This window comes from Ochotona curzoniae, unplaced genomic scaffold, assembly GCF_017591425.1.
Source record: "Ochotona curzoniae isolate NIBS_2020 unplaced genomic scaffold, NIBS_Ocur_1.0 contig_1274, whole genome shotgun sequence".
Classification (NCBI taxonomy): Eukaryota; Metazoa; Chordata; class Mammalia; order Lagomorpha; family Ochotonidae; genus Ochotona; species Ochotona curzoniae.
In genome coordinates this window covers 29,367,986-29,395,939 of record NW_024465023.1, presented here as the reverse complement: position 1 = coordinate 29,395,939, position 27,954 = coordinate 29,367,986, and the positions used below count along the sequence as shown (strand labels likewise).

General features: G+C 38.7%; 1 protein-coding gene across 3 annotated transcripts in view; it reads right to left on the bottom strand.

Moving 5' to 3' along the window:
* Nucleotides 1-27,954, bottom strand: part of RPS6KA3 (ribosomal protein S6 kinase A3) — a 100,242-nt gene that overhangs the window by 16,938 nt on the left and 55,350 nt on the right. For all 3 annotated transcript variants that reach the window (XM_041000427.1, XM_041000417.1, XM_041000408.1), the window contains 13 exons: nt 22,135-22,216; nt 17,820-17,900; nt 16,964-17,043; nt 16,332-16,438; nt 13,210-13,247; nt 12,888-13,030; nt 12,230-12,300; nt 6,138-6,226; nt 5,913-5,977; nt 5,734-5,836; nt 5,049-5,173; nt 3,156-3,281; nt 696-785 (listed from right to left, as the gene is read on the bottom strand). In XM_041000427.1, the coding sequence (XP_040856361.1) occupies nt 696-785; nt 3,156-3,281; nt 5,049-5,173; nt 5,734-5,836; nt 5,913-5,977; nt 6,138-6,226; nt 12,230-12,300; nt 12,888-13,030; nt 13,210-13,247; nt 16,332-16,438; nt 16,964-17,043; nt 17,820-17,900; nt 22,135-22,216 (1,200 nt within the window). The remainder of the gene's footprint in view (nt 1-695; nt 786-3,155; nt 3,282-5,048; nt 5,174-5,733; nt 5,837-5,912; nt 5,978-6,137; nt 6,227-12,229; nt 12,301-12,887; nt 13,031-13,209; nt 13,248-16,331; nt 16,439-16,963; nt 17,044-17,819; nt 17,901-22,134; nt 22,217-27,954) is intronic.

The following is a 27,954-nucleotide window of genomic DNA, read 5'->3' as shown; positions in this document are numbered from 1 at the left end:
GGAGTGTAATGTAACACAGCCCAGGGAAGGAATACCTCACTAGTCCTGTGGGTGGCAATGGGCAGTGCAAGCTTGTTTCAAGAGAAGAAATGGTGTCTGAGCAAAGTTGTAGATACGTGTCAGTTAGTCAAGCAAGGAAGGGAAACAGTGTTCCGAACCACTAAGGGAGCAATATGTTAAAAGCTGGAGCAGTGCAAGAAAACAGGCATGCTCAGAAAATTAAACACACTAGAGTCTGGCTAGAGTGTGTAGGGGAGTGTGCAGGGTGCATGACGAAACCTCAAAATCACCACAAAGGCAGGCAGCGGTGTGAGGGCTAAGGGGTCCTCTCTGCAGGCAGGAAAGTAACCCGGGTAAGCATGAGAGCTAGATCTTTCCAGCAGTATAGAGGGGGACAGTTCAGGAAATCTGGAGCAAAGTTAGACTAATGAATCCTGAATATTAATTAGTAGTAATGTTAATATTGACATTTGACGCTTTAATTAAAAGCAGATGCTAAAAACAACATCAGAGATACTTCTATAGAAGCAGAAAATCGCATACTTTCTTTAGAAATGAAGGTATACTATATACATTGCTTTGAAGCTTACTTTCTAAACTTTCTACAATAAGTTTCCAATCTACCAAAAGATATTTGAGATTTTCCAAATGTTAGACAAACAATTCAAATTATGCCCATGAAAGATTGTACTTACATCCTTCAGAGTAATAATATTTGGATGCTGTCCATAACGGAGAAGAATTTCAATTTCTTCAGTTGGATCTCTCTTGCTTTTATCAATAATCTGAAAGGCAAAATTTGTTATAAAATACCACAAACTAGATGGTTGCAATCTATGAAACTGAAGTACTACTTTATTTAAATACCAAACATGAGTCATTTATCAATCATATTTATTCAACTACCTGGCCAGAAGGTTTCATTAGAAATTTAGTCTTGAAGGCTGGTTGTGGTGTAGCACATTAAGCTACCTGACACACTAGCATCCCATATCAGTGCAAGTTCAAATCCGGGCCACTCCACTTCTGATCCAATTCCCTTATAATAATGTACCAGGAAAAGTAGTACAAAATATCCAGAAAAAATGGACCCATGTCATCCATGCGCAAAATCCATTTGGAGTTCTAAGCTCCTTGCTATGGCCTGGCCCAGTACCAGCTGTTTCACACTAACTCAAAAGCCTTTTCTTTCATTCTTGAACATCTTCAAACATTTGGCAACTCAGTCAATGTCTTTTTGCTAACAATACAGATAATTAAAAGCTGTGTGTATATATAACACCATCACTAGCATCTGTGTATTGAATTAGCTTTGCTTCCTTTAATAAAAGTGCTACCATGGAATACCCCAGTAGATGTTAGTTATGCATAAAAATTAATAGCTAACTAGAAGTTACTTTTGAAGCTAGGCAGAAAATTTAAAGATCACACCTAGAACTTTACTTGGCTAGAATTGTTTAATTATTGTAATAAACCCCTTCAAAATATTAATGTAGCTTTTTTAACCTTTAAGTCAGCTTCTTTAAAATTTTTTTCTTGATGTTTTGATCTGTTACTGACACATTTTTTTTTTACGATGAGTTTTACTTGCAATTCAAGTGGTCATTTGAAACAAATGTGGTAGCCTTTGTATATCTGATGTCCAAACAGCATAATGATTGTGTCCAATAAATTCCTAAACACTCCAGCAACCTAGGGAGAGGGCTTACAACTCTCAGCATGAATTTAATCTTCTGTCTGAAATAGATTTAGTGGGAAAACAATTCTGTATTTGGAGAACAAGAAAGGTAAACACAGGTGTCCACCGTGATCAATTGTAAATAATAGTGAGAAATTTGGTAAATGGATGGTTGTCAGACGCATATGGAATAGACATGCTAATTCAGAGAGATGGTCTGGAACTAGTCTTTTGGAAAAAAAAGAACACCCAGAAAGGTGCTGTTTTTCACAATGTTTTCTGATTTTGCTATTTTGAGCCCCAGTACACATTTATCTCCATAACATATACTTGTGGGCCCCGGATTTATGATAATTTTAATAAAATCCAGTTGTGCTTGGCTTGGTTTTATGAAACTAATCGAAGAATCTACAATATCTTAGAAGTATTCTCAAGGCTTTGGAAATACTGCTTTTTCATTGTACTTAAAGAAAAAGGATATAGTAAAACTTTCCCACCAAGTGCATTATTTTCTTCTTTCCTTTTATGTAAACATTTTGGAATTTCTATATAACCCACATAAAAGAATAAGAGCAGAGACAATTAAATGTGTTTCTGTGATTTGCCATTTATGTGGTAGAAAGCCTTATGGACCAAGATGACTTTGTATAAAGTAATTGCATCCAACTTTGGAACAGTAATCTAACCCTGAATGGCACTCCATCGCTGCCAGGTATCCTGATGGGATAGCTGATGAAATCATAACAGCCCAGAGCAAAGTAGTTTACAGTGGTGGTCTTAGTCCTTTTACTGGTTCACATAGCCTTTTGGATACGAAAAGAGGTTTGCAATCTTTTTTTTTTTTTTTGTAAGAAAATGTAAACATGCACAATTTGATGCACAATTCTGAGACAGTCTCTGACACCCTACTGGAAAAAGGAAACTTTTAAGAGTAAAAGTGGTATTATTAAAAATCATGTAAGGGGTATGTGTTTGGTCTAGCAGTTAAGATGCTCACATCCCACGAGAGTGTGTGGGTTCAAGTCCCGGCAATGCTCCCAACTCTGGCTTCCTCCTGGGAGGCTGTAGATGATGGCTACAGTGGCTGCTTCACTGCCGCCTAGGTGGGAAGATTAGATTGAGTGAGTTTCAGGCCCCAAGCTTTACTCTGCGACATTTCCAGCTGTGGTGGACATTTGGGAAGCAAGCCAGGGGTTGGAAGCACTACCAGTCTCCATTTTTTTGACTCTCAAATAAAAAAGAAATCATGTGAGATATATACTAGCATTGCCCTGGGCAAACTGGACATGTCTATCTCACCATTAGCCCAGAAGGGGATCTATGCTACCAGACCTCTAAAAATCCCTAGTCAGATATTTCACTGATTTTTTTTCTTTAACAAAAAGTATTTTCATCAAAAGTGTAATTTTTAACTGGTACTTACATGCATGAATAAGGACTGCTAGAACTGCATTTGAAATGGAAAAAAAATATTTACCTTCACTGCAAACTCCATGTTCGTGGCTTTATGTATACATCGCTTGCAAACAGAGTATGAGCCAACTCCAATATCCTCTTTCACTTCATATCCATCGGTAAACTGAATACTGTTCCTGTGTAATTGCTACAAATAAAATGATAAACTGAGTTCCATACCTTTTTTTAAGAAGAGTGCACTTCATAATAGGGGGATATGCTACTGAGTGTGCATTACTGATGTTAATGTGAGTTGAGCATTCATTCCTTACAAGTGCATATTTTAGTAAGTTCCTACCGTAAAATATTCAGCATGAAATATGCCTTCAAATCTACTTCCACTAAAAGTTTAAAAAAAGGGGGGGGGATGCCACTGAAGCACAGTGGGTAAAGCCACTCCTAGAAAAAGCACTGAAGCAGGCCCATGTGCTTGGGCCTCTGCCACACATGTGGGAGACCTGGATGAAGTTCCTGGCTTCAGGCTGGTCTAGTCCTGGCAATCGCAGTCGCCTGAGAAGTAAATCAGCAGATGGAAGATCTAACTTTGAGTTTCAAATAAAGAAAACAATAAATAAATAAATAAATAAATACATCTTTAAAGAAAGAAAAAAATTCAGTATGTACACCAGAAAAAGCCAAATTACTTAAGGGGGCCTACAGCTTTCTCTTTAATCTTGCTTAACTACACTTCCTAACTGGATCTAAGGTTTTGAAGCACCTTTGCAAATGAGAAGACCAAAATCGCTGGTGGAGAGAATGTTTAAGTAGATTCAGAATTAGAACATGCCCATTATCGTTTTAGATGTATCAGTGAGCAGTAGGCTGTGTAATCTAAGGATTAAGTAGCAATGACGTGTCATCATTCTAGACTGAAGTCATGCTCCGCTGCTTTAACTCAGATCACAGCTTCATACAACCTCGGTTAAAGAAGCTATTCATGAGTTAGGGGCAAGTAATATACACTTGATTGAGTAGCAGTTACTGGTTCCAAAAACAGGCTGAGGAAGTTGTGATGCATTTAACTTTACTGACATGAGACTTTCCACGCCCACGTTAGAACTTGAATTCTGCAGCATATGCTTGTGGTTTCTATTTTAGGTATAGAAACTATAATTTTAAAACTTGATATATATTCATGTGCTTATACAGTAAAAGGGACGGACTACTCACTTTCCAACATAAATTTTGCTTAAAAATTATCATTTAAGTTGGTTTTCTTGGGTGACAAAATGACTGTCTTGCACACACACAATCAGATGAAAAGCAACTTAATCACGAACAAATTTCAAACACTAATGATATGCTTAAAACAATTCAATACTTCAAAAGACTGATGTAGTTCCTTTTATGGATTGAAGGATGAAGTAAATTTCTTTTGCCATGGTATTAGGATGGGAAGAAGGAAATATAGTTAGACTGCACCACTGTGTTCCTCTAACGTATCAGCCCAGTGTCGTGTTCTGCACTTACCCCTTCCCCACTGCCCATACTCACGCATGTGCCTAAAAATCTGCTTGTGTGGTCTTTACTTACCTTTTTTGAACAATTCTGACAAGTAATGGGAAAAAGAGGCAGAAGGAACTCTACGTCAGTACCCATAGCCCACAGCTGGCCTGATAAAGGCAGAGGCTAAGGCTGAAGAAACCAGGCCTGGCAAACACCGAGGCACAGCAGGCAGAAGGACAAGACCACGATGCTTATTTCAACTTCCTCAGAATAACATTCTCAAATCACACAGACATTCAGGAATTTTATTCACACAATCTTTTTAATGACATAGGAAAGGAATTCCTAACGGTAATAATAATGATATAAACTGTATCTTCAGCTAGCTAGCACCTAAGAAATAACGATTCATATAATGACCTGCACATTATGGCATTTCCAATTTAAAATCATTTAGACATTCACTCACCTGAACAATTGAATGTACACCCACTGTCTGCATCGCTTGGCTTTCATCATCTGAGGTAATAGCAACAAAGCTAAACCCCCGAAAAAGCTGGTGTGCATTAGCACTAGGTGGAATGCCAGGTGAATCTGAAACGAGTAAGAAATTAACAGCAAGGTTACTTTGAAAAGCAATTATATTACCTACCAGCATATCTCAACACTGTATCTGATCTGATCTGATCACTCACTCCAACCACAGCACTAACAATTGGTTCCTTGAAAATTAGAAAATAACAAATTCATTTGAAAAGCATAATAAATCAAAGAATTACAGGGTTAGTGATATTTAAAATTAAGGTTATCCCATAAAACTTCCTGGAATGATGGAATTTTTATTTGTGCTGATACTGTAGCCACTGTACACGTGTTGTTACTAAGCATGTCAAATATGTCTGGTGATTGAAAACCTATCTATGTTTTCATTAGTCTCATGCAAGTAATTGCCACTATATTGAACAATACCACTCTAAATGACAATACAACAATACTGCACATTTTAGTTAGGGAGAAGATAGAAGGCAGACCCACAGCAGAAACAGGGAACTTCAAAAATAAAACAAAAGAATTATGCGCAAAAATACTTTGTAATCAACAAGAATAGCATGCACTCATTGTTTTATATTTGAGTTTTAATGTTTTCTTCTTACCTTTGGGAGTTTTTGCAGTAAATTCAGGATCAAAATAGAATGTATCTTCAGGCCTGCCGGTTGCAGGTTTAAAAGGTGGATGAATTTCTCTTCTATATAGTTTCTGGAGGGAAAAAGAGATACTTAGACATGAGTTAATTATAAGAAACATTTCAAGCAAATTTTCATTCCATACTTACATTCCAGTCTATGGTCGAGAAAAACGAATGTCTCTTAATTTCTTCAACTCCATCTGGTCCTGCACCTATTATAAACATTTTTGGGGAGAAATATATTTGGAAACATTGTTCAGAGTTTTAATGTTTTCTGAATATCTAACAATCAGCAGAAAAACAAATATCTATTTCCCATGCTTCAACAAAAACATCAAAAGCACAAAATAAAAATGTAATCAAAAGATTTACCTAATCTGTTGGCTGGATTTCGTTTGAAAAGCATTCGTAAAAGACTCTGTGCTTCAGGACTCAAAAACTGTGGCATTCCAAGTTTGGCTCTAAATAACAAATCCATAAACAAAATGTTATTTTTGGGAGGTCTGTGCATTTTTACTTTTAATTTTTAAGACTTTTAATTTTGAGATAACTGTACAAAGTCCCAGTTGTATCTGCATTTGTTTGTATTTAGTTCCAAGCCTTAAAAAAACCCCCAAGATTTATACATGTATTTATCTGAAAGAGTAAAGCAAGAAGGAGAGACAGGGCTCAACCCCCCATGTGTTGGTTGACTCCCCAGATGGCCACAATGAACAGAGCTGGTCCTGGATAAAGCCAGGAGCCCAGCAATGTGGGCCATCTTTCACGGCCTTAACAGGCACATCATCAAGGAGGTGGATTGCCAATGGGGTAGTTAGGACTTGGTGTTCATATGGAATATTGGTGTCACAGGTGGCAGCTCAGCACATTATATAATGCAAGCCCCCAGTTCCAAGTCATTTGTATCACACGCATATAGGTTCTTCACTGCATATGCCATATTCAAAATTGTACCTATTAAAGGGTATCTGAATTGTGTGTAGCTATGAGCTATCACAAATAAAGCTGCTATGGACATTGCACTATAGGTTTTTGTCTGAACACAGAATTTCAATCCAAAATCTTCAAATGAATGTTTTTCATCTTTCAGTTTTCTCCAAAGAGCACTACGGTTAGAGTAAGAACATTTGAGTGTTAGCTTAGTTCTATTACCTAGAACTCCATGATCTTTGGAAAACCAATCCTTCTTGGTCTGTTGCCATTTTTTTCATAATGGGATTGGATGCTAGGCTAATGACTCCTAAACTGTATCCCTGGAATCCTTCCCCCCCCCTTTTTTTAAGATTTATTTATTTATTAGAAAGTCAGATATACAGAGAGGAGGAGAGGCAAAGAGGAAGATCTTCTGTCCAATGATTCACTCCCCAAGTGATTGCAATGGCCGATGCTATGCCGATCCAAAGCCAGGATCCAGGAACTTCTTCCGGGTCTCCCACACGAGTGCAGGGTCCCCAGGCTTTGGGCTGTCCTTGACTGCTTTCCCAGGCCACAAGCAGGGAGCTGGATGGGAAGTGGAGCTGCCGGGATTAGAACCGGCACCCATATGGGATCCTGGCGCATTCAAGGCAAGAACTTAGCCACTAGGCCATGGCGCCGGGCCCTGGAATCCCTTTCCTAAGGCAATTTAAACAATGTGCTAAGAGAACATGTACTTCATCTGCTAATTCGCTTTCCTATTTCCTTTCACAGTTCCTGCAAGGAAGAACTGGTGGGAGAAGGCTTTGGAAGCATCCAAGACTCTGACACACAGTCTAAAAATCAATGGCTTGAATGAGCTTGAAGGCCATTTTTGCTGTAACATATAATTTTATTCTTTTTCCTACCCTACAAATTAAAGAAACCAATGATCCTTTCAGCATGACAGTAATAAGAGAGCTGGGGAAAATGACTTGGAGAGTTTTAGTTCAGAAATAGACCCACTTAATATTCAGTGAGTTGTTCTTGAGCACCTACACTACTTAGTGCTGAGGATGCAGACACCAACAGCCTGGTGGCTAGGAGGAAAGCAGATATAGATAACTCTACTTCAGTAAGAGACCAACGCAGAAAATAATACAGCCAAAGTGGGAAGGGAATGATAACATAGGAGATCATGATAGGACTGAAATGTAATCCACAGGTTGAACATTTATTTACTTGAGCAGTGCTTTCTAAAATTATATCAAATAACATTAATCCCTGTAGATTCTTAGTAACAAAAGAAAAAAATATTTCATGAGTCAATCACTTTGTGCACTATTTTGGTTGATTCTCTTTTTAGCTATTATAAACAGTGCTACTATGAAGAGCTTTGTGCTTTTCTTTTTTACAAAATTTGTTTATTTGAAAAGAAGAGCTAGAGATGGAAAGAGAGAGAGAGAGAGAGAAAGAGAGAGAGAGAGAGAGAGAGAGAGAGAGAGAGAGAGAGAGAAAGAGTGACAGGGCACCTACATCTGCTGGTTTCCTCCCCCAATGCTGGTAATGCATGTGGCTGAACAGGCTAAAGCCAGGAGCTTTATGCGGCTCTTCGAGAGGGGTACAGGGCTGTAAGCATTTGTGCTTATATTCCCAGGCACGTTAACGGGGAGCTGGATCAGAAGTGGAGCAGCCAGGATTCGAACTGGGGTCCATATAGGATTCCAGAGTTGCAGATGGGAGGCTTAATTTAATATGCTACAAAGTCAGATTCTGCATTTGTGGTTTTTAAAGCTTTTCTATAGCCTTTTTCCTAAAGGGAGAAGGGTGGGGTGGGAAGAGGAGAGCTCCCATCTGCCGACTCACTCTTTAAATTGCCTCAACAGCCAGAGCTGTGTCAAGCTGAAGCCAGGAGCTGGGAACTCATGCTTAGTCAACCATACGGTGGCAAGAGTTAATACTACAAGCCACTTCCTGCTGTTTCCAATGGCATGCTTTAGCAGAAAGCTGGAAATGGGAGCAGGGCTGGAGCTTGAAAGTAATCACTCTGAGATGGGATAGGGGCATCGCAAGGAACATGTAACATCTTAACCAATGCACCAGATGCTCACCCCTGTGTTGACTTTTTCTGATGTGCAAGTATCATGGCAAAGGGGGACTATCATATGAGACATATTTTATCTTGAAATGACAAAATGGCTTACAAGTATTTATATTTCTTCTACCCACGTAGCGAAGATGTTACTGTCCCATGGTCCACCAAAACCTGTACTGCCACTTTCCTAAACGTTTATTTATTTATTTATTTATTTAAGATGTTTAAAATTTTTATTGCAAAGTCGGACAGAGAGAAGGAGGGAAAAAGAAGAAGAGCTTATGTCTATTGATTCACTCCCCAAGTGATTGCAACGGCCAGTGCTACACCAATCTGAAGCCAGGATCCAGGAGCCTCCTCCTGGTCTCCCATGTAGTTGCAGGGTCCCCAGGCTTTGGGCTGCCCTCAACTGCTTTCCCAGGCCACAAGCAGGGAGCTGAATGGGAAGTAGGGCTGCTGGGATTAGAACCGGTACCCATATGGGATCCTGGCGCGTTCAAGGTGAGGACTTTAGTTGGTGGGCCACCATGCCGGGCCCTGTTTTTTTGTTTTCATATGCTAGAATGGCAGAGTGAGAGATTCACTGGTCTTACCACTTGCTGGTTCATTTCCTCCACCCAATCCCTTGTCCCAGTTGTCTTAACAGCTAGGGCTGGGCCAAGCCAAAGCCAGTACCAGAAACTCCATCTGGGTCTCCCTAGTGGGTGCCATTGGCACAAGCACTTGAGCCACCACCTGATACTTCCTAGGGTGTATTTGGAGGAAGAACTTGAACTGCGTACTTTGATATGGCATGCTGGAGTCCCAATAGGCAGCTTCAGCTTCTGTGCTACAACACTCACCCCTGTCAACTGTCCCAACTTGAGATGTCTGGTGAGTATGTAGTGGTACCTCACTGGATTTTAAAGTTGCATTTTCTGATTTCATGCTAAGGCATGGTTTTTTTTTTTTTTAATAAAAGTTTAGTATTAATTGAATATCCTTCTATGGGATCCCCAAGTCTGGCACGTTTCTATTGAACTCTCTTTTTCAAACTTGATTGAATGGAAGTATTGATATACTCTTATATAAGCCTTTTTTAGGTGTTGTTAACATTTTCTGCTCTTAGTGAAGTCTTTTGATAGTAAACACTTAATTTTAATGTGGTACTAATATATATGGCTAGCGCTTTTTATATACTAAGACAACTTTTTTACCCTACTGTAATGAAGACATTCTTCTACATTCTTCTCTAAAAATTTCTTTGCCTTTTTATATATATAGACACATTTATAATATAATTGCAAATAATTTTTGCATATGGTGTGAATGTTAGAAAGTATTTTGATTTTTATCTTTAGGACTATATTTTTCATGATTCATTTGTAAAACGTTGTTCTTTCTCTATTGCTCTGCAGCTCCCAATGGTCATAAACTAAGTGTCCATACACGTACAGGTCTGTTTCTGTATTCTTTATTGTAATACACAGGTTTATTTTCCATACTTGCTTCAGTGCGTATTATTCTAATTAACAGTTGCATGAGTTAGACTGATAACGTGGCAAAGCAGGCCTTTTTACTTGGTTTTCTTAACAGTATTTTAAGCTATTTATGATTGTTTACATTTTAATATTATTTTATTAAATTTCACACAAAAACATGCTAGGATTTTTATTTGATTTGCATTTCCCACATAGGGGCACAGAGCCCTTGAAATGTGGCCAGTCCAAATGCTAAATGCAAAATGAGAAAAGAATTTCAAATGTGCATGGAAAAAATTACAGTACAGCAATAACTTTTTAATGTTCATTAAATATCTAATTAAAATCTTGTATGTGATGAGTTAAATAGAACTATTTCTAGAATTATTTTTAATAGATCAGTTTTACTTTTTAAAATGCAGCTAAAATTAAGTATGTTGCTTATATTTGATTTCTGCTGAGTAACACTAACGTATAAACCAACACCTTTACAGCATGGCTCTTACATAATACTGAAGCCAGGCACCTCCTTGGGGGACACAGGCATCCTAATGAGTATGTCAGCTGCTAGGAGAAATGCTCACACCAATAATTTTTTTACATTTTGTAAACAGTATCTTTTTAGAAAATGCCAATCTTCACTGTGTATTAGCTTTTCATTACTATCATGAAACACACAAGGTAGGCTGCTTTATGAAGAAAAGTGGTTATACTGGCCTGTTTTCTTCATAAAGTTCTGGAGGTGTACATTCTAAACAGGACACACTTTTGGCTGCATTGTATCATAGCAAGAACACACACACATCTGGGCTTGGTGGGGTGGCCCAGCAGCTAATGTCCTCGCCTTGTATGTGCCAGGATCCCATATAGGTGCCGGTTCTCATCTTGGAAGCTCCACTTCCCATCCAGCTCCCTGCTTGTGGCCTGGGAAAGCAGCGGAGGACGGCCCAAAGCCTTGGGATCCTGTACCCACAAGGGAGACCAGGAGGAGGCTCCTGGCTCCTGGTTTCAGATTGGTGCAGCACTGGCTGTTGCAATCACTTGGGGAGTGAATCATTGGACAGAAGATCTTCCTCTTTTTCTCTCCTCCTCTCTGTGTATCTGACTTTGAGAAAAAAATAAATAAACCTTTACAAAAAAAGAAAACACACATCTGTTTCTATGTGGTCCCTTTTGTTCTCCCTATCAAGCCAATAGGATTCAGTCACGAGAACTGTACTCCAATGTACCGATTCAATCCAACCACTTCCCCAAAAACTTTCCTATAAACGATAAGAGCAAGTTTCTAATGTCTTAGTACCATTACTATGAGATTTTAGAGACTAAAATTCTGCATGGGAGGCAGGGAACAAATCTCCAGCGTGTTGTTATCATACCAACATAAAACAGAATTTCATTTACTTAGCATCAAGTAATTTATATGTTGACTGGATTTTCATGTAGTCATGGTATCTAAGTCATGATAAATTTTTATTCTCCTAAAAAATATATATTTTTGCCTGCTTTGTCATACTGGCTAACACCTCCCAGGCAATGGACAGTATAATAAGCATGCCTATCATATTCCAAGTCTCAAAGATAATGAATGCCTTCAGCAGTCACTGCTAACATGAAGATAATATAATGAGCACTTTGAATCTAAGCAGTCTCCTTGTATCTAAACTATGGAATGCTGATGAATTTCTCAAAAATTTCTTAATACTACTGCTAATAGTATTACATACAAGTTTTCAGTGTGAAGGGTTTATTATTATAAAAATTATTTTCTGGAAGGGGGAAGAGAGCACACAAGCACCTGCCTCATTTAATGGTCAACTCCCCCAATGCCTGTCAGCCTGAAGGGAGCTCAGCCCAGGCTGAGTGGGCGGGAAATCACAATCAGCGGTTAGGTGTTGAACACAGGCATGCCAGTATGTGATGTGAGTGTATCAAGTGGTACATCACTTGCTAGGGCAAGCAACTGCTCCTGAAGCATTTTCAATCATATCAAACCATCTCCATTAGGAAGTACTTACTTAAGAATCATAGTCATTGTTTCTTTTCGATCTTTTCCTTGGAAAGGTAGTGTACCAGTGAGCATTTCAAACTACACAAAGGCAAAATAGTTATTAGTCACCATGTCTGAAATTTCAAGGCTAGAAAATTAAAAACATACACATCCTCTTCGTTAACTAAATCTTCCAAAATTGTTACACAATAAAATAAGTGTTTTATATCTTCACCATACTCATTGAATTTTTTGAGAATTGCTAAAAGATAATTAAGGTATAAGCAGGCCTGCATAAATTAATCACATTTAAACGGCAACTATAAAGTGTAGATAGGTTAACAATTTGACAGACATGCCAATTTCATACAAACTTATTTAAGGGTCACTTACTATAAATTCTTGAGGTAGGTTCATCCAAAGAGTAATCAACAGAAATGCTTTGTTTTGTTACTATTAGCAGGAAATCTAAGGCAACATGTTTTTGCCTTTTCAAATTTTGAAGGTGAAAAGCAATCGACAGGTTCCAGAATCCTACACTGCATAATTTTTCTTGCTTATTTATCACACATAAGTTACAGAACATAAAATCATCACCTTGTCTCATAAAAGTAGCTGCTGGTTCTCATTTAACAACAACAACAACAAAAGTCCTAAGCCTCTAAAACTCAAAGCTTAAATCTTACCATTAACACACCAAATGACCACCAGTCAGCACTCTGAGTATGACCACGCCGGTTAACTACTTCTGGAGCCATATATTCCACAGTTCCACAAAAAGAATATGCCTTCTTTTCATGGTCAATAGACTCTTTACTTAGTCCAAAATCTGTCCAAATAAACATTTAAATCATAAATACATAGGACTTTTCAAATGAGTTATAGCAGTTACATTAATTACTAAAAATCCCCAAGTTAAAAAAAACCCAAGTTTTTAATGCATTATTTAATATTTATAACATAAAAGGAAACTATAGAGTAGGATAAAATATTTAATGAGAATTATACCTGTTAACTTGATGTGACCTTCTTCATCAAGAAGTATACTGAAAGAAAAAAAAGAAAATGTTCTAATAACTACTAAATTCAGATTTTTAGAAGCTAAAATTGAAATCCATTAAGCATTGTTTTTATTCTAAAATTAGTATGATTTGGATTGAAGGAAGATTAAGGTAAAAGAGAGGAAATTTTTGGACACATATTTATTTAAAAAAATGCCAAAAGCAATACTGTAAATCTCCAAGGGTATTTGGAAACTAAGCAACAAGCAGCATATACATGTTTTTTCAAGCTGACCCTTAATGTCTTTCTGTAGACTGGCCTAAGTTTCTTAGTGGTCACAAAATGTAGAAGAGGGTCCAAGATGTGCATAAATGGAGGGTAAAGGGAAACCAATTTGCAATTTTAGAAAATACAGAAGGGAAATAAAGGGCATCAAGTTGGCTCTCTGGTTCACGGCAAAGACAGTTAACGGGATAACCACATACAGGTACTGGCTGTAGGAGACCAATGTTACTCAGCACTAAGTTGTCAGCCAGAAAATATTTCTAAATGGGTATTTTACTGTCTTGACTTGCAAGATCAAGTAATAAATCTTTTTACATTCACACACAGATATTACATACACATACATATGTTTTCAATATTTATTTGAAAAGCAGCATGACACCGGGAGGCCAAGAGGGAGAGACAGAGTGTGAGATCTTGCACTTGCTGGTTCACTGTTGAGCTGGGGCTGAAGTCATTTCCTTTTAACTCTAGCTAAAACTGTGTGAGTCGAATGACTCACATCTTTAAAAGCAAGGTACTTATTTTGAAAACTGAATTCTGATGATGTTGGACTATGATACAGGAAACATAAAGGAATTAGTGGGGACAAAAATTTAAATTGTTGCCAAGTTCTACGTGATGGTATTTACTTGTATCACTTAGCACTTAAATACTATTTGATTTAATATCATCTAGACATCCATGTGAAAGATTTTACCATAATCAATGTTACCTATATTTATCTTATTCAAGTCTTGTAACAGAATCTGTGCTTTATATGCAATTTAACAATTTAATAATGTTAAAACAATGATCTATAATAAATATATTCAGTCAAATGGTATAAAGTGCTAACACACTTTTCTGCTAAGGTCTATCTGCCTCAATATTTATTCTTACCAGGAACCTTATTTTGTGTCATGACAGTGAGAAGTTGAGAAATGATGAAGATAACTCAGTAATTATTTCAGGAATAAGAATGAGACAACATGAAAGCCAAAACATTAAAAAAATGTAAAAACATAATTTCTTTTTAAAAATTATGTATTTTTGTTGGAAAGGCAGATCCACGGATAGGAGAGACAGAAAAATCTTCCATCCACTGGTTCACTCCCCAAGTGGATGCAACAGTCAGAGCTGAGTCGATCCTAAGCCAGGAGCTTCCTCCATGTCTCCCATGCAGGTGCAGGTCCCAGTGCCCATATGGGATCCTGGCATGTGTAAGGTAAGGACTTAGCCAGTAGGCTATTGCGGTGGGCCCAAAACATACCAATTTCTAAAAGATCACTTAAAAGAGTTCCCAAAGGAGCATTCCCTCTATTTCCCAAAGTAATAGATAATAAGCATTTTGCAGGTAACCTTTGAAAATGATATTCAAAGTTGTTGATAAAGGCGGTATCTGTACAACTCTGAGTATATACTAAAAACCAATGAACTGTACATTTTAAATGAATTGTATGGTGTGTGAATAGTAACTCAAGAAAGTTGTTTATAAATACTTTACAAATTATTTACTGATTTGAAAGGCTGAATTACAGGGCAAGGGGAGGGAGATAAACAGATCTTTCTCATCTGCTACATCACTCCCCAAATACCTGCAGTGGTTGAGGCTGGACCAGGACAAAGCCAGGAGCCAGGAGCCAGGAGCTTCACTCGGATCTCCCATGTAAGTCCACCCTCTGCTGCCTTCCCAAGCACATTAGCAAGGACTTGGATTGCCAAGTGTAGCAGCCAAGACTCAAACAGGTGACCCTAGGGGATACAGGCTTTATAGGAGGTGGCATAACCTGTCGAGTCAGATTGACAGCCCCTGTTTATAAACATTCTTAACAGAACCAGGCTCTGGCTTATATTCTTAAGAAAGAAAAAAACCCTTTGTAAATAATGTGAGCCTCTTCGTAGCTACTACTATAAAAAAATGGGAAAGTTGCTTAAATTTAAAATTACATGGAGAGGTCAACATCATGGCATCCCATGAGGGTACCAGGTTGTGTCCCAGCCGCACCACTTCTGCTCCAGCTCCCTGGTGATGACCTGGCAGCACAGTGGAAGATGGTCCAAGTATTGGGGGAGACCCAAAGACTCGCCTGGCTCCGGTTTCAGCCTGGCCCATCCCTAGCCTTGTAAATATCTGGACAGTGAAACAGCAGAGGGAAGATTTCTCTTTCTTTATTGTTCTAGGTTTCTTCTCTGTGACTCTGACTTTCAGAAAATAAACACATGTTTAAAAAAGAAAGTCATGATAGATATCACAAAGGGAAGCCTGATACACGTGAGAGAAGAGGAAAAACTATGTAGAATAAAACAACATGAAGTTAAAAATAAAGAGTGGGAGAATGGATTTGTAACAAGTCAAATGGTTAAAATTCTTAATTTTTAAAGTTCTCTTATGAATCAATGAGGAAAAATGACACTCTAAAAGAAAACTGAGCATAGGAACTCACACAAAAATACAAATTGTCAGCTAGGATTACCACTCATGTGGCAGGCCTGAATTGAATTCCCAGTTCCCAGTTCCAGCTAGGGCCAATGCAGGCACTTAGGCAGTAAGTGAGTCAATGGATGGGACACTTTTTTTTCTTTTTTTACTGCTTTTTCCCACTCAAGTAAATGAAAAGCAACAATGAACTGCCACTAAACATGGATTTCAACCTCACGAAATATCAGAGACCAGAAATGACAAGATAATATTTTTAGATTGAGTGAAATTTTTAAATTATCAGGATACACAGTGTTAGCAGGAATGTGAAGTATACGCCCATAGTATTTCAGGGAAGTTCTATAAAGTCGCTTTATTTTGTAAGATCTTCAGAATAATTATATTATTATGCTACAGTCAGCTTATTAGCCTGATTTCTTACTTTTCTGGCTTTAAGTCTCTATAGATTATTCCCAGGCTATGTAGATGGTCTAAAGCAAGTGCAAGTTCAGCCAAGTAGAATTTGACATCTTCTTCTGTGAACATCACCTGGAATGAAACAGCATTTTTTTCTGAGTTTATTTTTTGTGCCTGTTATTTCTATTTAAAGTTCTTCTCTAGAATTTATGCATTCAACAAATCTATAAATATGCTAATTAATAGTTTTAGCCACAACTCACCAAAGAAATTGGTAAAACTGATTTATTCAAATACAGCCAATTACTAAATGCTAACTAAGCACAATAGGGGCAAATATTTTAAGAAAGAACTGCATTCAGGTTGTGACACTGCTGAATTTCTGTGACTAGTTGTTTAAATATACCTTACCAATATATTAAAGCTTCCCAGAAGACTATTTAAAAAGCTGCGCTAGTGCAAGGATTGCCAATTTAAAGGCCTGTCTTCAGAAAAAAAAAAATTTAAAAGTCGGAAATTAACTTTTTTGGATCAGATTCTCCAACATTAAGAATCTTACACTGATAGAGAATACAATAAACTTAACATTGAAATATAATAAAACATTAGCTAAAAACAGGATGAGTATAAACAGATTACAAAACAGAAATTACATACCTCTTTGGATAAGCGTGTAAACAAATCTCCTCCCCTGAGAAAGTCCAAAATAAGATACAACTTCCCTTCAGTTTGAAAAGCTGAATGAAGAAATGAAATGTTCCATTTAATCCACCATAATTTATTTTTAAGAGCTTATATAAGGTCAATTAATTCACACATGGTCATTATTTCTGAGAAATTAATTATCATATTATAGATTTAAACTTATTTTTGCTTTAAACCATTGATTTATCTTAGCTTTTCATGTAGAAATTCAGTGTTGTTTCTTTTTTAAAAATTATAGACCCATTAGCTTTTCTATAGGTTAAGAGTCTCTCAAGAAAATAATAGTTTTAAGTATGGCCTGTCAGAAACACCTGCAACAGAGCAATATTTATTTAACCATGAAACAAAATACAACAATGATACCTGCAAGCATATGGAAATTTTTGAGCTAGCTAAATTTAATTAAGCACAATAAAGGTCACAAGGGCTTTAGTCACTTTAATCACAAGGTCTTTACTGGCTTTTAGAAAAAAGATAGTTTTTAGGACTTTCAAAATAAAGATCTTTCTTGATTTTAGGTTGGGTTAACATACACAAACTAAAATGCTGGCACACTATCATTATTATTAAAAAGCAATGACTATTCCTATGGCAGCTACTTACAAACTGTATATTGTTTAAAACAAACATGGCATAAATACAATGCAAACTTCTAAAGTTTACCTAGGATGTAACAGTTTAATTCCCATAACTTTATGCATCTGATAAATATATAAAAATGTGTACTTATATACATTAGTATGTCCAAATGTGCTTGGGAGTAGGAGATAAGGTGATAAGATTTAGTGGCAGGTGGTTCATAACTTACCATAATGCAACTTGACAATAAAAGGATGATTCACTTCTACTAAGATATCACGTTCCATTTTTGTCCGAACACGGTCACGAACTAGAAAAGATTATAGCACATGGTACACTGTAATGTCTGTCAAAGACAATCTTTAAAACAAATTCTTTTTAGTGTTTATTTGAAATAAAACTTTTCTCATGTGTATAGAAACGTGAACATTTTGTTTACTGTTCTTGAATTTACAAAATAAATATACTTTACTACATTCTACAATCAAATGAAAATGTATACTTAAAAAAATCAATGCTTTCAGTTAAAGATAAATATGGAGAATCTATTGAATACTGACTTTAACATCACATTTACAGGAGTTTTAACCAAACTTGTGGAGAGTAAAGGAAAAAAAATCATACAACTAGAAAAAAAAACCTTAATGAAACATGAAAATGCAGAAAGCTAGAATAAGTTTCAATATCCTATCAACCCAATTCAATTAAGCAACCATAAAATGTGGTAGACATAGTAAAGAATGGATATGCTCCAAAATTTCTATTTTAGAGGGAGAGAAGGAAGAGGAGGAGGAGAGATGAGAGTAGCTTCCTGCCGAGGGCACTCAGGTGGGCACTTGCTCTACCTGTCCCTCAACCCTGCCTCTCTGCCTCTCCAATAAATACAAATTAAATCTAGTGGGAATAACAGATGAATAAATCAAAATACATTTTGATAAAAGTATTTCAAATAACTGTGTCAACAATTAAAACAGAAAGAAATAGGAGTTTTTTCGTGGAGTAGAATGGGGATAGCTAAACAGTTGTATTGGTTTTAAAAGTATTAGGACAAAGCCAGGAGCTTCATCCGGGTCTCCAATCTGAGTGGCAGGGGCACAAAAAGTTGGGTCAGCTGCTGCTTTTCCCCTAAGCCATTAGCATGGAACTGATTGATGCTGAACAGCCAGAATTTGAACCAGCATTCACATGGGATGCCAATGTTGGAGGTGGTGGCTTTGCCTACTATGTCACAATGCCAGCTCCCTCACAAAGCCTATAGTTTGGCGAGGTATAACACTCCAGGTCAGAAAAAATTTGCTTTTGTCTTCTGGTTTCTAATCTACTTCCACTGTCTTCTAGTTTCCTGGGTTGTAATGATGAAGTATACAGCCATTCTGACTCCTGATCCTTCAAATTAAGCTGCCTTTCCTCTTGGAAAGTTTTCAGATAGTCTTGTTGTTCTGAAATGTATTTTGTGTACTCGTGTGTGTGTGTGTGTGCGCACGCGCGCATGTGTATTAACATTTTTCTTCAACCAGAAACAGATTAATCCATTTCAATGTAGAAACTCATTTCTTTCATTTTGGAATTTTCTTTCTTTCTTTTTTCTGGTCATTTATTCTCCATTTTTGTGATTTTTGGATACACTGGACCCTCTAAATTATCATTTAATTTTTATTTTTCTGTCTCCTGTATTCTCTATTTTCTACTTTCTGGAAAAAAACATACATCTTCTGTCTTCTTTTAATCTTTATATTTCTGTCTTTTTTTTAAACTTGCATATAATTTTATTTTAGATGATGTTTACATAGTGATCAGGGTGGGAAGGTCTAGGGCTAGGGAAAAGTGGGTGTGATCATTGTTTCTAAATTTGCTATTGCTTCTTCCTGTTTCTGGTGGGGGGGGGAGAGAGATAAGGGGAGAAGCCACACTCAGCTTCCCAAATGCCCTGGTACCCAGGGATGCGGAATGGCACCCGAAATCAACCTATTTACCATCATGTTTTATTTTTTTCTTTGATTATTCGCTTTTTCTTCATTATGAGAAAGTGCCAAACATTTAAGGAAGAACGAAAAAAAATATAGTTAGCTCCATATACCTTTCCTCTGCCTCGATATTTATCAACTCATAACCTTTTCCCAACTATATTCTCCTTTACCTCTTGGTATTCTGGGGCAAATCCTAGACTTTGCATAACTTCTGACATGAATATTTTAGTATACATCTCTCAAGACAGGGTCCTAAAATAATGCAAGCTCTACTATTATATCAATAAAATTAACAGGCATTTATCTTGTCAATTCAAATTTCTAGTTGCTTAATGTTTATGCAAGCTTTTTGGATCAGTATCCATACGTGCAAGATCTATATTTTATAACTGATGTTTTTTTATCTATGAGCTCTGTCTCCATTTCTTTTTTTCCCCTTGTTTACTTGTCAAGAATTCTTCTTCTTTCCCCCATTTCATTCCATTTAAAGCTTCTTATCTGTGCTGTGTCATTAGATGGAAATTACAAGGATACAGACCTGCATTGTGGCACGGCATATTAGGCTGTTTTTTGGGATGCCAGCATCCAGTATTGGAGTAGCCAACTTGTGACCTAGTTGTGCCTCTCTGCTCTTAGCTCTCTGCTGAGAAAGCATGAAAGAATGGCCCAAATACTTGGCACCCTGCTATGTACACGGGACACACGAATGCAGTTCCAGGCTTGTGGAATCTGCCTGATCCAGCCCTGGCCTTGTTAAAGTTATCTGTGGAATGAACCAATGGATGGAAACTCTCTCTGTATGTCAATCTCTCTGTCATTCCACCTGTCAAACAAATAAATAAGTCTTTTTAAAATTATAAGGTTGATCTGTGTTCTACTGTGCCTAAGTGTTCTTTTGCTCCTCTGTCCTTTTACTTTTTCCTGCTTATTTTGATGTTTTCTATATTTAGGGAATTTATTCAAATGCCTGGGAATTCTTTGCTGCTTTTTTCATTTAAGAATAAGATATTAAAAACTGACTGGGAAAGGTTCTATGGCAAGAATTTACTTGCTTCTCATTGGCTTTCTTCCTTAGGCTCCGATTTGAGCTTTCTTGGAAAAGCCATGCTAGTTATACATAACTTGCTCACCTTCCGTTATTATTCCCTTTCCTGTTCTTTGACTTCATGAGTAGTCCCCATATCCACCCATAGTTTCTATTACCCACAGTCAATCTTAGCCTGATCATATTAGATGGGAAATTTCAGAAATATATGTTTTAAAGTTTATGACATTTTGTATAGTGATGAAATATTGTGTTGTCCTTCCCAGAACATGAATCAACCCTTTGCCAGTTTAACTGGGCTCTATATGCTACCAGCCTGGCAGCTACTTAATAGTTATTCGGGTATCAAATTCATGGTATTGCATGCTAACAAAGCACAGGAGAAGTAATGCCAAAGAGTACTAAAGTGCCTCTTTTAACATAATGAGACCCTATTCACACAGCTTTCATTGCAATACATTGTTATAACCATTCCATTCTAGTTCTATTGTAGCTAATCTTATTGGTCTTAATGTATACATTAAATGATATCACAGATATGTATATATCTAAGAAAAAACAAAGTGCATATAGAGTTTGGTACTATCTGCAGTTTCAGGTGTCCAATGGATTTCTTGTAGATAAAGGCTGGCTATTGCTTTACTGTTATTTCACTGGAGTTTTGGAAGAAAGTAGAGAATTAAACATCCATGTTTAAGCAGAAGACTGTATTTCAGGGTTTCTCTTAATACAGTAAGTAGAGTCAAATGGAAATCAGGAGTAGTGAGATACTGTCTTATTTAGGTAGTCTCATAGCCTAAAAGGGTGTTGTAAACCACCATCTAAAACAGCTTAAGCAGCATTTCTTCTTGTTTGTTTTCATGCTAATGCCTGGGGTTTAAATCCAGTAACAATTACATAAGACAAATTATTTTGGAGGGATCTACTAGCCTAGTCATCATGAGTCAACATTAAACTACTTTAGAGTTTAGGAGTTGACATGCCTTCCTTTTGATTTTTTTTTGGGGGGGGAGGGAAAGGGAGATGTTAATGGTTACTTATTTGAAAACGAAAGTTAGAGAAGAGGAGAGATAAAAAGAGAATCTTTATCCAATGGTTTATTTCTCAAATGACTGCAATTGCTGGGGCTGGACCAGGCTGAAGCCAGGACCCCAGAGCTTCTTCCAGGTCTGCCACGTGGATGCAGAAATCCAAGAATTTGGATTATTTTATGCTACTTTCCCAGGTACATTAGCAGGGAGCTGGATAGGACGTGAAGCAGCCAGGGCTGACAGGAAACAAACCTATGCCTACATGGGATCCCAGAGCTTGTGACGGGAGGATTAGCCAATGGAGCCACCATGCAGGGCTCCATCCAATTCCCAAAGGTTGTGCGAGTTCTAACCAAGTGGGAAAAACTGAAAGTCAATCGCAGTTTGCAGCTGGTAACAGAAATGATTTAGAATGTAACCAACTCCGCAGTCTTGTGAGCCCTCCGAGGCCCTCTAGTTGGTTTATAAAGTCCCAGTGCTATGAACGGCAGCAGAGCTTACCTTTCAGCGTGGCCTTCTTCAATACCTTCATGGCATAAAGCTGTCTAGCATCAGAGCCTGAGATTTTTTTAACCAAGAAAACCTGTATTTAAATAAAAGAAATCAAATAACCAGGTATTAGAAACTATATCATTGTTAAAATAACACCCCTGTCATACTCTGCCATAATAGAATTCATTAACTCGATTCTGTTAAGAGATGATGTCCTTTTAAAATGTACCAACGACGATGATCAAGTAGCTACAGTTGTAAGAGATATTAACATGAGTGAATACTTTCCTTAGCTTTGTTGTTTGCCATTTCCCAAAGATCATATAACACATTAAGATCGAAACATTTAAACAACACATAGAGCAATTAGAGGGAAAAGAGCCCAGGGTGTTTACAGCATAGCATAGGTAGTGATGATGCTACTTTTAACAAAACAAAGTCTTCTGAGTTCATCCAAACTGTTGAAAAGGATCTCTCTTGACTAGTTTTCTGCTGATATAATTATCTGCTGATGAATGGGCTTGTCTACATACATACATTGATGATAACTACAAGTACATATCACCACTGGGCACAAAAACAACATTTGGATCCTAGTTAAAAAGACTTGATGTCAGAAGTCACTCTTCACTTTTTACAAATAGTTATACAACCAGTGTGTTCTTTAACATTTACAGTAGGGGTCAGTGCTGTGGCATAGTAGGCTAAGCCTCCATTAGTGGTGCTGGCATCCCATATGAGCACTGGTTCAGGTCCCAGTGGCTACATTTCCAATCCAGCTCCCTTTTGTGACTTGGGAAAACAGCCGAGGATGGACTAAGTTCTTGGACTCCTGCACTCACAAGGGACATCTGGAGGATGCTCCTGATTTCTGGTTTTGGACCAGCCCAGTTGTGGCCATTTGGGGAGCGAGCCAGTAGATGGAAAATCTCTCTATCTCTCTTTCTCTCTGTCACTGTATGTTATTGAGATACTAAGTTTTCTAAATATTTTTGATTGCTCTCAAATCACAATGTGTGGGAATTTACGCAAAATGAATAGCTTTTCTTCTAAGTAAGTCATGGTCATGCTACAATGTGACTCCAAGAGTACCAATTAATATTGCCCATGCATTCTGACCATTAAGTTCATGATCTTTTCTACCAAACTTTTAAACAAATCTACTCAATGGGTCTGAGTTTCAATTGTCCCCGGAACCAGTGTTTTGTAGCAGTGTTCTTGAGCTGCTAGAGATGGCAAGGAGTAACTATAAGCGAGAATTCACTTTAGAGCCCATTCTTAATCGACTTAGCGGGCTAGGGTGTTAGTACTAACAATCATCTGTTAAACTGATTTTAGGGTGAGGTAGTTTCTCACTTTGAAAAACTGTGCCAAAAACAGTGAGCAAGGGCTCCAAATCCAGTGAGCAGGTGTATGCCTGAAAACCTGGATGTAGGGGTGTTGCTCTCCTCAGACCACTCCCTTCCCCTTGCCCCAAGCCCCACCTTTAGATTCTTCCAGCCTTAGATTGGCCAATCTAGGGAAAGAAAAACACCCTTGGGGCAGGCACAAGGTGGAACAACATTCAAATGTTACAAATATTCAGAGCTTCATCATGCTTTTCAGCAGAAATAGATTCTAAATATGTGGGAATAATTAGGGTTTATCTGATATTTATTCAGCCTGAAGATTCCCTAATCGAGCTTCTTCCATTCTGTAAGAAACATTTTCTAAACTTCAAACAGTTGTTTAAAAATACTCTCCTAATATTTTTGGCACTTCTTGGTTTGCAAAGTGGTTTCATACACATTTGTAATAGAGTATGGCAATTTTGGGAGACACACCTACTACGCAATGTCTATTTTATGGTTGCCTAACCTAGGGCTTAATGAGGTTAAGTGACTTGCCCTGTGTCACAGAGGGAGTACCCAGCCTCGTGCTTCTGCTCAGGGTGTTCTCTATGTGTCCCCTCTGGCTGGAGAGCTGCCGAAGCCAGCAGCAGGAGCAGCAGCAGTCCCAGCAGCCACAGGGCCTTCCTCCCGGGGAGCATTGCCGACCTTTCTCCAGCACAAAGCTATTCTCGGCAGGGCAAGGCCGGCCAAACTTTCCGGGCTTGTACCATTCTTCCCCCTCCCCCTTTTCATGATGAGTAAGAAAGGAGTCACTATTTTTAATGTTTGCTATTTGTAATAAAGTATTAAAATTATTTTTAAAAGAAATAAAGGGAACAGCACATTAATTCTTAGGAACTTAAATATTATGTTTCCTGAATATATATTGCATAAAAATAGACTAAAATATTTGGCCTTATCCAGTGGCATGCTAATACAATTTAATACCAGATATTATGCACTTGGCCTTAATCATTTAATTCTTACGACTACTCTATAGCTAATTCTCTCCAGAATTACATGTTAGGAACTGTACTACTGACAGGATGTTGAGACACAGTAAAAGGCATGGCCCTTCTATTCAAGGGTCATACCAGCAATAGGGGAGACAGCCAACAACCAAATAATTACACAGATGAAAAATTAAAATTATGGTTACATGCCATGAAGATGGTGTGCATAGTGTTTTAATATCCTAACATGGGACCATGACCTGGATTGGGTGGTAGAAAGGCTTCTGATACCAGAGCTACAAGAGGAGCTAATCACCCAAGGAAGGTGTGCAGGTGGGCCAGTGTTTCGATGAAAAGGTGTGTAAAGGCTTTCTAGCGGGATCAAGCCCCACATGCTTAAAGATTGAAAACAATGAATGTGGCCTGAAGACAGAGGGTGAAAAGTGCATGAACTGGTGTTGAAATGATAGTTAGGAGTCTCAGTGAGGAACTTCCAGAAATCTGAAGAATCTGTCCTTATCAGAAAGTGCAGGAAGGCTACAACAGATGGGTTAAAGGTGGTAGAGTACATAAGATCAGATCATGCTGGCCGTCATGTGAGCGTTGGACTGTAGCAAGAATAAATTTGGAATACAGAATTATGAGATTCCTTTAGCACGCCAAAGAGAAATAGTGACAGCACACTCTGGAGAGAAAGCAGTGGGGGAGAGGACAGAAATCTTTACTTAAGCAACACATCTCGGTGACAGATCAGAACAGTCAGGGCAGGGAAGTGGGACACTATAAAGATATGTCAAAAATGTCTTCCAAAGTTCTGGCTTGCTTAACTGGATGCCAGTCATAGTGACAGAGAAAAATGAAACGGGACAGCTTTTAGGGGCATGGGAAGGTCATGAGTTTGGTCATAGACATGCTGAATTTACAGCACCTTTGAGACAAGCAAATGGAAAGAAAATCAAGCAGCTCTACATGGAGTCCAAAGTCTGGAGGAGCAAACTAAATTGTAGATATAAATGTTACAGTGCACGTACATGAGTTATAATGAAGACAGTGGGTCCAGAGTAAACCAAGCACTAGACAACATAGAGGAGATGGCAGTAAGTCTAGAATCAAAGCTTGCCAATGTCAGGGGCCAATGCTATTGTAGAGCATGCTAATTCTCATCCCTGTGGCACCAGCATCCCATATGGGCACCAGTTCAAGTCCCAGCTGTTCCACTTTCCATCCAGCTTATGGCTTGGAAAAGCAGCGGAAGACAGCCCAAGGCCTCAGTATGCTTCTGCACCCAGGAGACCCAGAAGCAGCTCAGGACTCTCAATTCAGATCATCTCAACTCTGGCCACTGTGACCATTTAGGGAATGAACCAGCAGATGAAAGATCTCTCTATTTCTCCTTCTGTTTCTATAAAATTTGCCTTTCAAGAAAAATTAATCTTTAAAAAAAAACTTGCCAACTTCCATATCTAATGACTGGCTAGAAAACAAAAATGGGACATCAAGAGGTAAAGTAAGTTGCTCAAGCACACACAGTGAATAAGCAGGATGAAAACAAACAAAATAAGATGGATCCAAGTCTGACGGACTCAGGGCTTGCAACTATTATGCTCTGTTGGGCACTTAGTGTATAGCCGGATTAAAAGCAGTGCTTTAGGTTTGAAAGAAGTTGGTACTGTAACAAATTGTCTCTGTAAACCAAGCATGCTAGAAAGGCCTCCAGACTTCTCTGAAGCCTGCAGCTTCCCAACTAGGTGGGGACATGGGCTCAGTTGGCGGCAATGGGTTCTGTGTCCAAGCAGCAGTTTGCAAGTGGCTATACCAAGGTGGTACAGAAGTTACCAAAGGACATGGACTGGCTGGCTGATGAGGCACAGCAGCTGCACCAAGTAGGCATCTGTCAGTGGTGCATGAGGTTTGGCTTCCTGCCCTGCCACTACACATTCTAGGGTTGTGCTCAGCTCCACGGAGGACATCTCTGTGCAGCAGACTAAGCCAAACATAGTCAGTTTCTTGAGCTTGAACAAGGTGAAGCATTTGGGTGCCAGTCCTAGTCCCAGTGGGTCCACTTCCAATCCAGTTCTTTGCTAATGGGCAGGGAAAGCATTGGAAGGCCCTAGCCCTTGGGCACCTGCACCCATGTGTGAGACCTGGAAGAAAGTTATGGCTCTGTACTTTTCCAGCTCTAAGTGTCATGGCCACTTGGGGAATGAACCAGAGACTAGAAGGTCTCCTTCTATCTCTTTTCTACTCTGTAACTCTACCTTTCAAATAAAAATAAACAAATTTTAAAAACTCTGCCAAGGACCCATAACCATCTGTGGCACCTGGCCTCCTGGGGTGTTCCATATCAGGAGTGAAAGGCCACCAGAGTGGAAGAACATGCAGAAGTGCAGAGCTAAAGGACACAGGAGCTACCACTGGGGAGCTCTGGATCACCATGTCCAGCAGTGCAAGCTGCCACAACAGCATAAGAAGTATCATTTCCATCAGAGCATCAGCATTTGGCGGTCTCATGGCCCTGAAGGCTCAGCAGACCCACAGATGCCAGGGCCTTCCTAGAGGATGAAGAGACCCACAGCCTTGCACTGCTCCCTGAGGCCCAGAATTGAGCCCCAGTTGGGGGTGGGAGGTGGGGGAGGGCTATTCTTTTGCTATCAGAAAGTTTCAAGGAGGAGGCATCAAGCAAAGAATGGAGAAAATGGGGAAGGGTGAGGAGGGGGCAGCAGGCCCTGTCATTATCTCTGCAGCATAGCCTTTTCACTCGTGCTAGGAAGAAGGAGTGAGGCAAAGGAATTACAACTCCTCTCCATCCAAATTCAAGGGCGGGCTTTGAAGGAGACATCTCTAAAACCTGCATGCTGTATCGGGAGTCCCACATTCAGAATCTCCAGCATTAGAAAGGAGCCTGGATGAGGAAGTTGTTTTTCTTTCAAGGAAGAATATGGAATTATGCTTCAGTTGCCAGAGTGCAGAGATTGGTTGCGGTTCTCCCAAATCCCTGCATCCTATGGAAAGGGATTTCTCAGGAGTAAGGCAGGGTTTTCTGCATCCTGTTTGCTCATAACCCAATCCTGGGATAGGGTGCTGGGAACTGTTCCTAGTAATGTGTTGTGATGTCGGTCAAAAAGGGTGGTTAGTGGAACAGCCACAGATGTGCTACTATTCAGCTCATCACCTCTCCCTGATACACAGTGCCACCATCATTCTAGCAAAATGTGATCTTATTTGCTCCCTGGATAACTGTACCTTGGGTCTTTCCCCAGGAAGACAATTGCACGGGATGTGATCAATGCGCCTTGTGCAGTTTAATTTTTCTTTAATATAACATTTTGGCTTTGTATCTTTTAGCTTAAGGCCCTTGTCCCTGCACCGTGTTCTTGGGCACACAAACAAGCTTGGGGATAAGTGGACAGCAACTCCAGGTCTGCACAGGAATACTGCTCCAGGAATATCTCTTGCTTGTGCTACCATGGACAGCAGCAATTTGGAGTACATAGCTACTGGACTGC